This window comes from Aulonocara sp. 'chitande type north' Nkhata Bay, linkage group LG7 (assembly GCF_057382095.1).
Source record: "Aulonocara sp. 'chitande type north' Nkhata Bay isolate Kocher_YH1m ecotype deep benthic linkage group LG7, A_spYH_male_GT1.1, whole genome shotgun sequence".
NCBI lineage: Eukaryota > Metazoa > Chordata > Actinopteri > Cichliformes > Cichlidae > Aulonocara > Aulonocara sp. 'chitande type north' Nkhata Bay.
The window spans coordinates 41,657,183-41,672,697 of NC_141350.1; the positions used below are offsets into that span (position 1 = coordinate 41,657,183).

The 15,515-nt window shown below is 41.0% G+C and overlaps 1 protein-coding gene across 4 annotated transcripts in view; it reads left to right on the forward strand.

The window, feature by feature from the left end:
* Window positions 1-729: 729 nt before the first annotated feature.
* Window positions 730-15,515, forward strand: part of nsmfa (NMDA receptor synaptonuclear signaling and neuronal migration factor a) — a 45,948-nt gene continuing 31,162 nt past the window's right edge. For all 4 annotated transcript variants that reach the window (XM_086300459.1, XM_086300461.1, XM_086300460.1 and 1 more), the window contains exon 1: window positions 730-1,026. In XM_086300459.1, coding sequence (XP_086156585.1) covers window positions 956-1,026 — 71 coding nt within the window. In that variant the 5' untranslated portion in view covers window positions 730-955. The remainder of the gene's footprint in view (window positions 1,027-15,515) is intronic.

The window sequence follows — 15,515 nt, forward strand, 5'->3', positions numbered from 1 at the left end:
TGGAGATTTTCAGTCACCCAGGACTTCAGGACTTGTAGCAAGTGCAGTGTACTTTGCTGTTGTCTGCCGTGGGAGCAGATAATATTATCATTATTATTTTTACTATTATTATTATTTCAACTGGTGTAACAAAAGAATTTCCCGAAAATGGGATAAATAAAGTATTTGGGGTATATACGAGTCCAATGGTCAACACAATTCAACTGCTGAATTTCAAAATCATCTAAATGTAAAAACAGAATAAGAAGAAATAGAACAAAGCACACGCTAAAGCTCCAGTGGTATTATTAATTGAAGAAATATTTACAGAGCGCTGCAGTGCCTCATCCTGTCTTTGGTTGAGTAGGAGCCAGTTACAGCGTTTGTGTATGTGTGTGTTAGAGGGGGTGGATGGGGCTTTCACCAAAATGACCGTTTATGTAACACCAGGAAATAAATAAGTAAAGATACAGAGATCACAGTCCCCAAAAAGGAGCATTAGATGAATGGCAGAGGTGGAGGTGGATGACACCACTGTTGCAGATACACGGCTCCCCGCCTCCACCTTTGCGAGCACGATGAGGACGATGGTGATATCGCCAACCCAACAATCCTCCCATTGCATTTTTTTTTTATCAATGAGAGAGAGAGAGAGAAAGGGGGAGGGAGAGAGAGAGAGAGAGAGAGAGGGGGGGGGGGGGGGGGGGTATTTTCAGCCTCACTCTGGCAGCTGTGCAGCTACCCCACGTACATGCTCATATCCGGAGAGAGACAGACAGAGTAAGAGAGAGAAAGAGAGAGAGAGAAGACTGACTTCCTTCTTTTTTGCTCTGCAGACGCGTGCGTGACCTATCTGCTCCCGGATTTCCCTGCAAATTTTTTATTTTTTCTTGCGATTTTTATACTGTTTTCATCGTCGCATTCCTCCTTCCTTTGGAATGAACTGTTTTCCTGCCTGCATCGTTTCCATGCCAGCATGGGAACTGCTGTGTCCAAGAGGAAGAATTTAAGAAACGATGCGATTTCTTCTGTGGCAGCAAAAGTTAGGTGAGTGACACTCGGAGCTCTCGGCTTATATCTCAGTGTTATAGTACCCTTAGGAAGTCTTGGCAGGTGTTTTAGCCTTCAGGTGCGAGCGACACGAAGTTCCCAGGTGTGACAGTTTTGCGTTTTGATGGATTACCACTGCGCTATCCTGGATATAGCCAGTCTGCCTTGTAATGCGCAGAGAGGCTCTTTGCGCTTTTGGTGGTTGCTGATTGTCCCGCGTCTAGCTCGGAACGTGCACTGGGGCAAATATCGATTAAAGATCTCCCAAAACTGAACCTGTTATCAGAAATTGATTACGTGATTAGGATGGCTTCATGCAATTTCCCCATATCTGTGTTTTATGTAATGTAAACCTGCTGCAAGATGTTTGCTCCTGGCGCGTCGGAGTGTTTCTGGATGTTGTGAATGAAGCATCATTGTATAACCAAAGTCATGCAGAGGCAAAATGGGACTGCCGTGACTCAGAGTGTCCCTGATACATTTTCCCAGTTTGCCACCTCTTATTAGCCGCTATTTAAAAAATAAAAAAAAAATAAAAAAAATCCTGCTATTTGATTGTTATTTCAGTTTAACCAAAAGCTGCTTTTCTGTCTGGCCGCAGAGAATCGAGAAAACAGTACAGCGATGAGACGGCAGCCTTCACTCCGGGGTGGGCAAATGAGCCAGCTGTCGATTAATCAGTCACGGCAATCGATTCTGTCGTTGCACTAATCACCTATCACGACCAGTCATTGGGTCAATCACAGAGGGCAGCACGGGAAACGTCCGTTAATTTTTGCAGGCTGGAAAAACAAGACTCAGACTGTTTGGCACGAGTCCAGCCCGTTAAAACCTATTAGGGACTCAGTCTGAGAGCCGTGCGTGTTTTAAACAGCCAGAACCGCATCCAGCTGTTGCAGCACTACGCAGAGGGAGTAAGGAGGCTGTATCAACGATGCTGCCTTCTTCCTCACATCTGCGAGGCTGCAGTTCGCTGGAAAGCACGTGTGCCTGTGTGTTTCATGTGTCCAGGCATCAAGCGCAGACAGGACGCTACAGTCCCACATGAGCTCGGAATACAAAGCAGCTCTCTGCTTCAGAGGGTGCCTCACAGCAGGGCCCAGTGTTTTTAATTCAGTCCGTGAATGACCTTGACTTGTTCAGACTATAGCGTTCACAGATGTGGGCTGATGTGTTGTTACGTCATTCTCTCAGGGTGTGTGTGCCTTCTTTACATTACACAACCATGCTTTTAGCGATGTTGCTTTTAGCGCAGTGTGTTTTTGTGTCTGTGTGCTGCCCTAAAACGAAGATGAGAATGTGATCCTCCTGCACGATTAGAAAATGGACCCAGAGGAGATCCTGAGCAGGTGTTCCACTGTGAGACCCTGTGTGCCCACCGCAGGGCTGCCACTCTTTTTCTTTCCCCCCTTTGCATCTACAAAGGGACTGCACAAACTGTTACATGTCTGACTCAACTGGTAGCCCCCCCCCCCCCCCCCCCACACACACACACACACCACACATGCTCCCCTCCTTCTTCACTCACATAAGCACAAACACTCAATTTCAGAACTTATTTATTTATTTTGACTAATAGAAGAATCCACCTCGCCTCCAGTATATGGGAAGCAGAGTTGATTCACATCCAATATTTATCAGCCTTTCACCTGCACATAACCTCATGCATGAGGAAGTGAGAATTTAAAAGAATTTAATAAAAGCGCCCCATTTCCATCTCTCTACTTGCACATGCACACGGTTGCATGGATCCCATGTGTGTCTCTTCATACAGCTTTTCTTTTTTTTTGTTTGTTTGCTTGTCTGTTTTTAAGGTTATCTTTTGTGCATTTTGTGCTGATCTTGTATCATGTGCCATGCCAGAATAAGGGAAAGTTAAGCAGCGAGATGCAGATTTGTAACCGTGAGTGGGATTTAATACTTTCTCCCACTAAAATCTGTTTATTGTTAATTTATAGCAACGTGAAGGAAGGAGACTTTGCTTATACATTTTAAGTTACAGCAAATCAGACACGGTAACCTGGAGTTGGAGTCAACCATATGGCATGCCTTTATGTTCCTACATGCTGGAAATGATGCTAGTAGTGAGGCTAGGTCAGGGGTGGGCAACTCCAGGCCTCGAGTGCCGGTGTCCTGCAGGTTTTAGATCTCACCCTGAGTCAACACACCTGAATCAAATGATTAGTTCATTACCAGGCCTCTGGAGAACTTCAAGACATGTTGAGGTGTCATTTAGCCCTTTAAATCAGCTGTGTTGGATCAAGGACACATCTAAAACCTGCAGGACACCGGCCCTCGAGGCCTGGAGTTGCTCACCCCTGGGCTAGGTGCACTAACTGTTCTTATTTTTACCTTAAATCAAGTGATGCTGATCCTTTATGGTTTTCAGAAACTTATAGGCAAATGGCAATACATCTAAACTAAAGTCTGAGTCATTGGAAAAAGTAACTTTAAATATGCTTATTTTTAACTCTTTCTCCAACTCTTATACACTCCCCCACACATCTTTCTGAATTATAAATATCCCCCACTTTTCCTTTTACTATTTCCAAACCATCCCAGATGCCAGTCAGTCTATTTTGACTTCATTAAATGAAACTTCCAGGGGCCTTTTAAGAGCCAGGTATAAATGTCAAGCTTACTTAAACATCTAGCAAACTCACACACTTTTTGTAATACACATAATTATTTATTGTTTTTTATCCTTCCTTGCATACAGCATCAGCGTGATGGAAGAATATGAAATGCCACAAGCAGCGAAAGTTCTGGACTTTAACTTTAAGCTCACACTTGTTAACTAATAACAAGTGTGAGCTTGGTTGACAGTAAAACAATTCCCCACGGCCCCATTTATTAAAACCAAGAAAAGGATCTTTCTCTAACTTAATTATTTCTTCTTGGCAAAACCTGTCACTCTGCTAGTGCTTTACATTGTTCCCTTTAACTAGGAATGCCTTCCAAAGGACTGGCCAAATTAAAAGGTGACGTGGTGATAACAGAAGGACAAAAGAGTGATGACAAATGTTGCAAGGAACCACAATACAAATCATGTACAATATCCAAAATAAAAAACAAAAGAATCCATTGGCAGTGATACCTAAGTGGAGCTGATAATGTGTAACTATGGCGAAAGCTGTAATGCTTAAAGGTCATATGTTATTTTCATGTTATTCATTCCTTATGACTTATGAACTCATTCGTGATTTTTGGAGAATCACATTGTGATAAAAACCTACAAATTTCAAACTCATAGCACCAGAAATCAGTTACAGTTATCCTTAACAAACAATAGATGTTTGCAGTGTGTTTCTTGGCAGTCAGTGCAACAGCTGTTAAGACATTTTAGTCTGTACCAAAGTGGTGGACAGACTGGCATCCGTGTCCTCACAGCCATGCCATTAGCATAGCTAAAAAGAAGAAAAATGTGGTGAGTTTTTAATCTGTTAATAGGTGTGCCTGATTGGAAAGCATGCACAAAGATATTTTCCTCAAGTGATCACTTTTGTCTTGAGATATGAGGAGGCGTTAGAGGTCTGAATGCTACTGAAGAGACACTGGCTTCTTGTACCCGATGCTCGACAGTGCCTGTGTCATCTTGTGCATGCTTATGGATTTCTGTTATGAAACAGGTCACACTCTCCTCTCCAGCAGCTTCGGTGAGGTAGCTAGTGACAGAGAGTGAGGAGGGAAAGAGAGAGGGGGACAGATTACCTCCTATGTACACACCAGAATTCTGCGACACTGAGCGAGGAAGGAAATGCTTTGATCTGTCGATCAGCCTAAGAGGAAGGCTGTGCTGTGGTTCGGCTGAAGGGCAGTGGACAACAGCTTTCACAGAGCTCTGAGAGTGTGGAAAATGGACTGAAAGATGAAAGACTTTTTTTCTTTTTTCTTTTTTCCAGACTGATGCAAATGAAACATTGTGTTTTAGTTTGTGGAGGACAGTCAGGTGGCCTGCAGTCACTCTGTTATTGGGGGCCAGCGATGTTACATAACTGTTAGAATTTTTTTTTTTTTTTGTAATTTCGATTTATTCAAACGCCATGGAAAGACTGCCTCCTAAATTTTATAAATCTGATTGTGTTTTGGGCAAAATCATGCTTCGTCGTGCTTTTGCTTATGTTTTTCTCATCCGCTATAAATTATGCACTCCGTGTTTTAAATGTATTCTTACTACTTTATTCATTCTCATTTGAGTGAAAGAAATCGCTATAATATCTACTGTATCTTAACCTCCTTTCCCTCCTGCTTTGTTCAATTTGTGTAATTTGTTCATTTAAAATGCTAAATGATTCACATTTTATTCATTACAGTCTGAATAATCATACACACTCCAGCAATGCTGTGTGATTGTTGGTCTGTGACTGCCATTCTGTATTTAATGTTTCTTAATGAATTAGGAAGCTTAATTTGCTTATTATGAAAGTTACAGGTTACAGGGGAATAGCACCAGAACAAGTTTGTACTGTAAATGGACCTCAAGTGAAAATTGTTCAGTATGCCAATAGATTGTAGTAGGGAATTGTGTTTGAGTATGCCTGCTTAATGTCATGCAATCTAGCACAGATTTCAACAGAATTTCCAGAAATTTTGTGAAAGAAAATGCAGTTTTATTTTGAAAAATTTGCCCCATTCTCAATGCTCTGCCTGTTCCAGAGCAGCTTATGTTAAAGATTTGGATTTCAAGCTTTTACTGTGCATACTTTGTCATGTGTTTGGGTCCTCTACTTCACTACTACTGAGTGAGGAACTCCGGTCTTATCCATCCCATGCTGTGGTGAACCTTTCTTTGAAAACATTTATATTTTTATTTTGGTTCACAGCTATTCTTGATCAATCCTTGTTTGGTGTTGGATGTATTCATGTAAGTGGAAGTTGGAAGAGAGGTGCCGTCAAATTAAACTATTTATGATCGATAGATTGCAGATAAACGAGATACAAATGGAACGTGCGTGAGCAAGGGTTTTTCTGTGCTCGATGTCTGTTATGAATAAGATGTAAATACACTGTTGGAGGTAATCATATGATTGATGTTCACGTGATAATCCTGGGACTATTTTATAAGAGACTTCTGATTTTGTCTTTTTCGCTTAGCAGAAGATGATTTTAGTTGAATTGTGATTATTTATTTACTTGTTTTTTTTTCCCATTTCCGTTCAAGTTTCCTTTTAATGTCATGGCTAAATGAGATACCGAAACATAACATAAGCTTCTGGTGATGTTTTTTGTCTTTTCATTATTATACTTGGTTTTTCTACTGTCACAAGTGAAAATATACAGTGGGAATAAGCTCTCTGTGCCCGCTCTATAAAAAAGATCAGCGTTAAATATGTGTTAGCTGCTGCAGAAAAACACTGCTGTGTGGGAATCAGTGTCATCATTCAACACCGTATGTGGTTGTGGTGCTTCAGCCTCTAGTGTACTGACATTTTAATCAGATCCCTCCTCAATGCTTGGTTCCCACATGTCCCATAAAGCATTGCACCTTTAAGACTGCAATTAACATTCCCATGTCCCTATTGAAGGGACATGGGAGTGTGCAACAAGTTCCTCAACAGGTTCTCATCACCTCGTGTGTGTGTGCGTGTGCGTGTGTGTGTGTGTGTGTGTGTGTGTGTTTGTGCGCTAACCTGCATGTGTGTTCTGTGAAACAATTCAATTAGTGCATCTGAGAGGAGGACATGATTAAGAGGCATTAAGGAATCTGTTTCCTTGGCAGCCGATTGCTTACGGTGGATGGAGAGACACCCAGAGGAGACATCAGCTCTGATGATATTCAGACCAGTGGGAACACTGCCAGAGGAGACCTTTCAGCCATGGCAGGGGATATGGTCACTGTGTTAAATGATATCAGAGTCCACAGAGGAACGAGGCACATTAGATATGGGTCAATAATATGAATGAAATGCTGCATCATTGCTGTAAAGAACAGTAAGCAAGTTCTTTAATCTTGTAGGTCCTTAGGGATCCATTTTATAGCCCTGCAGATAAAGGTCAGGTTTATAGCTTAAATATGAGAAAGAACACAATTGAAGGAAATTGTTTCGGTTAATGATCATAGATTAATTTTCTTCTATTTATCATCTTTGTTTTGGATTTTTGTTGGTTGTATTAATTTAACCCTTCATATCGATGTCATTTCGAGATGGAAAAATGAGAAAAGCCATTTTATTAAAGAACAAAGCACATAAGAAGTGTAAGAAGGTTAGAGATATCTCTCAATATTCATTCTATCCTTCAAAGCATTAAATGAATCTCATTAAAAAGCTAGCATTATGTTTCTAAACGATTAATTGGACCATTTGAAAACAGTTTGTAACAAATATACAGTGGGGCAAAAAAGTATTTAGTCAGCCACCGATTGTGCAAGTTCCCCCACCTAAAATGATGACAGAGGTCAGTAATTTGCACCAGAGGTACACTTCAACTGTGAGAGACAGAATGTGAAAAAAAAATCCATGAATTCACATGGTAGGATTTGTAAAGAATTTATTCGTAAATCAGGGTGGAAAATAAGTATTTGGTCAATAACAAAAATACAACTCAATACTTTGTAACATAACCTTTGTTGGCAATAACAGAGGTCAAACGTTTACTATAGGTCTTTACCAGGTTTGCACACACAGTAGCTGGTATTTTGGCCCATTCCTCCATGCAGATCTTCTCGAGAGCAGTGATGTTTTGGGGCTGTCGCCGAGCAACACGGACTTTCAACTCCCGCCACAGATTTTCTATGGGGTTGAGGTCTGGAGACTGGCTAGGCCACTCCAGGACTTTCAAATGCTTCTTACGGAGCCACTCCTTTGTTGCCCGGGCGGTGTGTTTTGGATCATTGTCATGTTGGAAGACCCAGCCTCGTTTCATCTTCAAAGTTCTCACTGATGGAAGGAGGTTTTGGCTCAAAATCTCACGATACATGGCCCCATTCATTCTGTCCTTAACACGGATCAGTCGTCCTGTCCCCTTGGCAGAAAAACAGCCCCATAGCATGATGTTTCCACCCCCATGCTTCACAGTAGGTATGGTGTTCTTGGGATGCAACTCAGTATTCTTCTTCCTCCAAACACGACGAGTTGAGTTTATACCAAAAAGTTCTACTTTGGTTTCATCTGACCACATGACATTCTCCCAATCCTCTGCTGTATCATCCATGTGCTCTCTGGCAAACTTCAGACGGGCCTGGACATGCACTGGCTTCAGCAGCGGAACACGTCTGGCACTGCGGGATTTGATTCCCTGCCGTTGTAGTGTGTTACTGATGGTGACCTTTGTTACTTTGGTCCCAGCTCTCTGCAGGTCATTCACCAGGTCCCCCCGTGTGGTTCTGGGATCTTTGCTCACCGTTCTCATGATCATTTTGACCCCACGGGATGAGATCTTGCGTGGAGCCCCAGATCGAGGGAGATTATCAGTGGTCTTGTATGTCTTCCATTTTCTGATGATTGCTCCCACAGTTGATTTTTTTCACACCAAGCTATTGTAGATTCACTCTTCCCAGTCTGGTGCAGGTCTACAATACTTTTCCTGGTGTCCTTCGAAAGCTCTTTGGTCTTGGCCCTGGCGGAGTTTGGAGTCTGACTGTTTGAGGCTGTGGACAGGTGTCTTTTATACAGATGATGAGTTCAAACAGGTGCCATTCATACAGGTAACGAGTGGGGGACAGAAAAGCTTCTTCCAGAAGACGTTACAGGTCTGTGAGAGCCAGAGATTTTCCTTGTTTGAGGTGACCAAATACTTATTTTCCACCCTGATTTACGAATAAATTCTTTACAAATCCTACCATGTGAATTCATGGATTTTTTTTTCACATTCTGTCTCTCACAGTTGAAGTGTACCTCTGGTGCAAATTACTGACCTCTGTCATCATTTTAAGTGGGGGAACTTGCACAATCGGTGGCTGACTAAATACTTTTTTGCCCCACTGTATGAAGACTCAGAAGTAGAGGACCCAAACACATGACAAAGTACGCACAGTAAAAGTCCAAAAGTCGAAATCCAAATATTTAATATAAGCTGAGATCACAAAAAATTGTCAGCAAAAAATAAAAAAATAGAAACAAGCGGAAACAAGAGGAATGCTAACTGGAGAACACTTAGTTACTACAGTAAGGCCAAAGCTGTGGTGTAGATAGTATACACAGGTGAGTAATTGGCTGATTGAGAACATGTATTTGGAAAAAACTCCCTAAGGATGGTAGTAATATCCAAAAGTCTGGGCCACCCCTCATTTTTTTATATTTTGTTTCCAGGGAGCCAGACTTTTTCTGAATCCACAAAAATGGCAAGGATAACACATGTGACAGGCATAAAATAATATGTTTGAATCAGCAAGGTGATTCCCAATGAGCTCTTAGCTGAAAACTTGGTGTTTCTCAGCATGGTGTGCAGTGTGTCCTGCAACAAAACTGAGGAAGCTGGAACAATGTTGGATAAAAGAAAAAAGTGATAGGCCTAAAAAAAAAAAAAGACCCACTGTTCATCTGTATCTGACTGTCAGATACAGAGTGATAGCATCTGAGAGTCATGTCCTCAAGAAGTAGAAAACAATCCACCAAACACCTGACACTGGACCTGAGTAATACATCTGTCGCTGTAGCTAATCCAGATATTGTTCATTGAAGCCTCATCAGAAATGGTCTAGATGCAAGGATACCTCTCTCCAGAAGCTATTCTTAAGGAAGGGAAACAGGGAGGAAAGGCTTAGGTATGCTGGGTTACACAAAAACTGGACTAAATCAGTGGCAACAGATGTTATAGTGAATCCAAATTTGGGATTTCTGATTCAAATTATCATCGAAATGTACAGAGGACGTCAGGAGAGAGGTACAACAGTCAGTGATACCGGGGATATTGTCAAAATTAAGAAGTGATCCACCATGAATTACCTCCTAGAAAGCATCTGATTGCCAAAGGCTACTTTTTTCTGCATGCCGGTGATCCCAGACACACTGCCAACCCAGTATGATCACATTGACACACTATCAGTCATGGATTGGCCTCCCCAGAGCCCAGACCTGAACGTTATTGAAGCAGTGTAGCGTCATTTTCAGAGATAACGAAGCAAGAGGCAGCCAACATCCAAAGAAGTGTTTGGAATGTCCTTCAAGAAGCCTGCAGAACTATTCTTCAAGATTGCTTGAAGAAATTAGAAGAAAGGTTGCCTTAGAAAATTCATGCTGTGTTGAAGAATAAAGGTGGTCATACGAAATATTGACTTTCAAGCTCATTAGCGCTGTACAGACTCAATTTGTCTCTTCTATACTGTATATCCATGTATGCTTGCACACGTTTTAACAAATTTCTGCACCTTTTTCCCATTTTCCTAGTAAAATATAGAAAAATAGGGGTGACTCAAGAGTTTTGCACCGCACTCTAATGTAACACTGTTTTTGCAAGTGTTACATTAGAGATGACAAAAACTCTCTGTTCCACACAATCTGTTTATTTAATTATATTACTGAAATACAGCCAGTTACTTGGAAGAGTGTGGATTGCTTGTTTGGCGCCTATCCAAGAGTGAGTGGACATTTTAACTATTGACAGGAGGAACCGAAGCAGGAAAACATTTGACTGACAGCCTTCATCACGTAGGTGTAAGTGCACCCTGAACAAAAAGAAACAAGCCGAGAAAAGAAAAGTCAAACAACAAGTGGATAACGTAGGACTAATATAGGCAGTACTGCTCCTCCAGCTGCACCCATTAGTAAGTGATTACACATTGTTCTCTCTAGATCCATGAAAAGTGCTGAGGTGTATCTTCCTGTTGTTGAGAGTCCTTTTATGTGCCTGAAGTGGTTAGTGGAGTTTCTGACAAAATGTATTCAAGAAGTGGAGTGTGTGTAAGTGGTGTCTGACTCATTCATCTGGTGTAATAAGTACACTACACACGACCTGCTTAGTTCTAGACACAAAGTACAAAAAAAAATGCTCAGATTCACTCTGACCTGCTCACTCAGAAGAAATTGAAAAGATGACCAGATAATATGGAGCACCTTAAGGTTTCATGTTGTACCCACAGAAGTTTACATAACAGGAATAAAGCTGCTCTTGGAATTGTGTCTTTTTTAATTCAGAAAATGGCCCCAAAAAGTCCTTACAACAGCCTCCCTAAGTCATTAAGGGTGCATATGAAAGAGATTTTGATGAATGGATCACCAAAATGTCAGTCAGACCTTAACAAAGGAGATTACTGTTTGCCTCTCATTCCCTACGTAATGTTACAGGAACCATGACAACAAATGTCCCCTTTTCTCACCATAGTAGTAATTTTAACCCAAACCAACATGTTTAAACAATCCAAGCTAAGTATTTATTTTTAGTGCGGTTGCATTATGAAAAAGATTTATTGTTCTACTGAACAGAAGAATTGAATAATGAGATCAGAGTACTGGTGGGGTGCAAACAAGGCGATTTAGTCATTTACAATTGAGGACAGCTGAAGACAGGAGTTGGTGTCGTGTTCAAGGATGCATCATCATCTTATTAAACATAATTTGACCTTTGAAAATGCTGTTTCCAACATCATCTTTCAAACAACATGGACAACAAGTACTTAAAGAGCTGAAAATATTGAACAGACACAAAAGAATGGCCCATTAGTCCAGGCGATGCTGCATTTTCACGTATCTAGATTCAGTGTATGACAGTCAGTCATAGCTGACTGACGGGTGCTGCTTTCTGGTGTCATTTCGGCTTGCAGTGTGCCCCTTGATTTCTCTAGCCTGGTGTGAGGGGGCAGCCACACGGCCTGATTGGTGACATGATTGTATGAGTGGGTCAATCTTTGTAGCTGTTTCGGTGATACAATAGTGCAGGAGCACAGAGATTTGCAGGTGGTACTGAGAGGAATACTGCAACAGGCTGAAGATATAAGAGATTCAGTAGAAAACTTTGAAGAAAATCTCTGCAATCACTTTGATTTCTGTTTCAATTTTTGCTATTCCCACCCAAGTAATGATTTCTTTCTCTGAGTTGCCAGTCAATGGTTACAGGGTTGTCTTGGTGTGATAATTCGGACAAACAATTGCAAGTGCATCAACCATAATCACAGCTTAAGGTACCAAACGGTGATGTGCACAATCATAAATATGCAAGACATGGTTGATGCAACAGGGAAAACGGACACAAGTGATGCTTTTTGCTTACTTTTCAGCATTGCAGCTCACCAAGTAGGCAACAACATAGCAGGATGTCAACCGTTTTCATGTTGTTGTCTCCTAAGCTGCAGAGTCAATGAAAACAGATGCTCTGACGCTTACCTTAAGCATCTGTACTAATAAACAGTAGCGTACTACATTAGTTAGTATGACAATTGTTGAAATTTAAAGAGTTTTATTGTAAATTAAAAAAAACACTGATGTCCTTTTTCTATCCACCTGTCTTTCCTCAGGTTTAGTCTTCTTTCATTTTTAATATGGTCAAATTTTTCTACACTGCTCTTCCTCTCAGCTGTAATCACTTCCCTGCTCCTCAGAATCTCCCCTCCCTAACTTGTCTCTTTCCCCAAACCCCGGTCACATGGCTGAGAGCACGCAGGACGAATTTCATATCTAACTGTCAAGCTCTTCCTTTCCCTTCCCTTCATCATTTTTCACCGGAGACTATTTATCAGTTGCTACCTCACTGCCCCCGTGCTGTGCTCACGTATCACATATGAAGCTGGTGCAAAACTGTGACTATAAGACGGCACTGTAGAGAGAAAGGTTTTGTGTAGTGGATGATTGAGAGACGTTCTGCTCTATCCATTTCCAGCTCTGTTTCCTCTCATGTATAATGGATGATGCGTGCCTCTTGCACCATTGTTTGCTGATTCTAATCAGAGTGCCCAGCCTGTTGAATTATAAAACAGGTGGGCCAAATGAAAATGTATCAGAGGTTCTGAGGGACACCTGCTGATTAAAGTATAGACTACATTTATCACAAGTGTCCTTAATTGTGATTATTGTTACTGCAGGCACACACAAACTAAAACATTTCTTTTTCTTAATGCCCTTAAGTACCATTAGACTCACATGTCCGTATGCAAGCACATGCACACGCAGCTTTATGCCCATTACAACTGAAGAAGTCGGGGGTTTCTGAGAAGAAGTTGCTGTAGCAGAACTGCAGCGGCATGGTGAGCTATTTTTAGAAATGTGGTGAAAGGAGCTGGTTGGTGACACAGCACGTGCAGAGCCTTAGTCCTCAACAACACCCCCAAACTCTCAAAGGTTTGGTTTACATTAGCTGCAGTCTTAACCATTGACAGTGAACAGTGTAGAAGCCAAAAGACTCTGCGGTCACACAAGAAACATTTAAAATTACCGGTTAATTTGTTCTGTGTGAGGTTTTTGTTTTGCAGTAAAAACTTGTTGAACTGAGGTCTGTTCATCTATCCATTCATTTTCTTCCATTTATGCAATTCAGGGTTTTGGTTTGTGCTAGAGCTTATCCCAGCTGTCATAGTGCAGACCAGCACGTGGCACAGGGAGAACACAGAAACTACAAACAGCTGGATTCAAATACAGTGCTAACAACCGCACCACCTTTCTGCAAATCCCCAGCGTGGAAAGGTTGGGTCAGAGGCATACACATACTACTGAGCCCTCATTGAGCTGAGAAAAAGTTCACGCTTCAAAATGTTTTTAGCAGTGAACAATACAAAAACATCTAGTGTGAATTTAATTGAGATAAAGATCAGCACTACAGCATCTGCAAACTCTTATCATATAAATTACCTGACCCTGAGACAGCCCTCAGTTATGCTGCAATAGGCCTAGGCTGCTGGAGGTTACCCATGATGCGCTGACTGTTTCTTCTTCACTTAACTCTTTTCAGTCTCTGTGTGTTTATACACCACTCTGCATTAAATTAAAACGAGTTCTTATTCATCTCTGGCTCTCTTCCACAGCATGACCTAGTCCTGTCTTCCTCCCCTCACCATACCTGAGCCTGGTTCTGCTGGAGGTTTCTTCCTGTTAAAAGGGAGTTTTTCCTTCCCACTGTCGCCAAAGTGCTTGGTCACAGGGGGTCATATGATTGTTGGGCTTTTCTCTGTTGTCTTTGTATTATTGTAGGGTCTTTACCTTACAATATACGACACCTTGAGGCAACTGTTGTGATTTGACATTATATAAATAAAACTGAACTGATTTTATTTTTAATTGTTAGTTATTATTAATCTCTGACTCTCTTCCACAGTGTGTGGAAGCCCAAGGTTTGTTCCTGTTGAAGGGGAGTTTTTCCTTCCAACTATCACCAAGTGCTTGTTCATAGAGGGTTGTCTGATTGTTAGACCTAAACAGTATAAAGTGCCTTGATCTTGAATTAAATTGAACTGAATTAACTTCAATTAAATTTACTTACATTTACTTTTGGTCCATGCTCACCTTTAGTGGCTGAATGTCACATTAGTAGGGGCTGCCTCCAATATTCTTATATCATAAGATAAATATATGAAATAATGATGATATAATATATTTAAACATTTTCTCACATTAACACTCAGAAACCTATGCAATTCCAAATAGTGTACTACTTACATTTGGTTCAAAAAAGAGGCTCAGCATTAAAACATGTCTGTTTCTCTTATATGTTACCAGCACAGAAGAGGATTTAGTTCGTAGCACCCAAGGACCAAGGAGATAAGTGATCTATTTGAAAGACAATATCCCAGTACAGGGGATTGGGCTAAACATAACCATTAGGAAGATAACTTATGTCACTTTGGTTAAAGATGGGATTATATGTTGTTTTCTGCTCCCAGTTTTTTAATTGAGGCTCCCAATCTTGTGCTGATCAATGAGTAATGAGGTAATGAACACAAATGTTGTATTTCCCTTCTATCATGTGAAGTTTGGCCATTTAATGACACAATCTTCTTCTTTTGCACGGTTCTATTAGCAATATAATAGAGTACTATCAAAACCCACTGTATGTGGAAAATGTGCATTAATTTGTACAACCACGCTTTATATTTCTTTATTTATTCCAGTATTTGTACATCACAGCAATGGAAGGAGGCTGAAGGGACGTGGATCAGAACACATATTATCACAATTATATGGTTCTATGCTCGGGTCAAACTTAAGGACAAAATTGTTTTATAGTTTTTAAGGTTTACAGATATCTAGAGGTGAGAATATGTACAGGAATATTAACTTCTCTTACTGGACTGCTAGTTATTTCACTTACATTGCTTACATTTCAGTATGGCACATATGACAGGCTGTAGAATATGCCTATATGGACTGCTATAAACAGGTCAGGTTTTATCATTAAATGGAAAAGTCAGGTTTGTCAGTCAGGTTTGTTTTTGTGCATTGTCTCAAGAGGAGCCTTGAGGGTTAAAGGGGTGAAAGAGCACAGAGTGCACTAAGAATACAGAGCTGTGTCTCAATAAGAAACTGTGTGAGAGAAGTGTTTTCACTGCACTCCAGCTCTTTCTGTGATGGAGATTGTGTGAGTCAGTTTGTGTATGTGTGTGTATGCTTACTGTGCTGGACAGG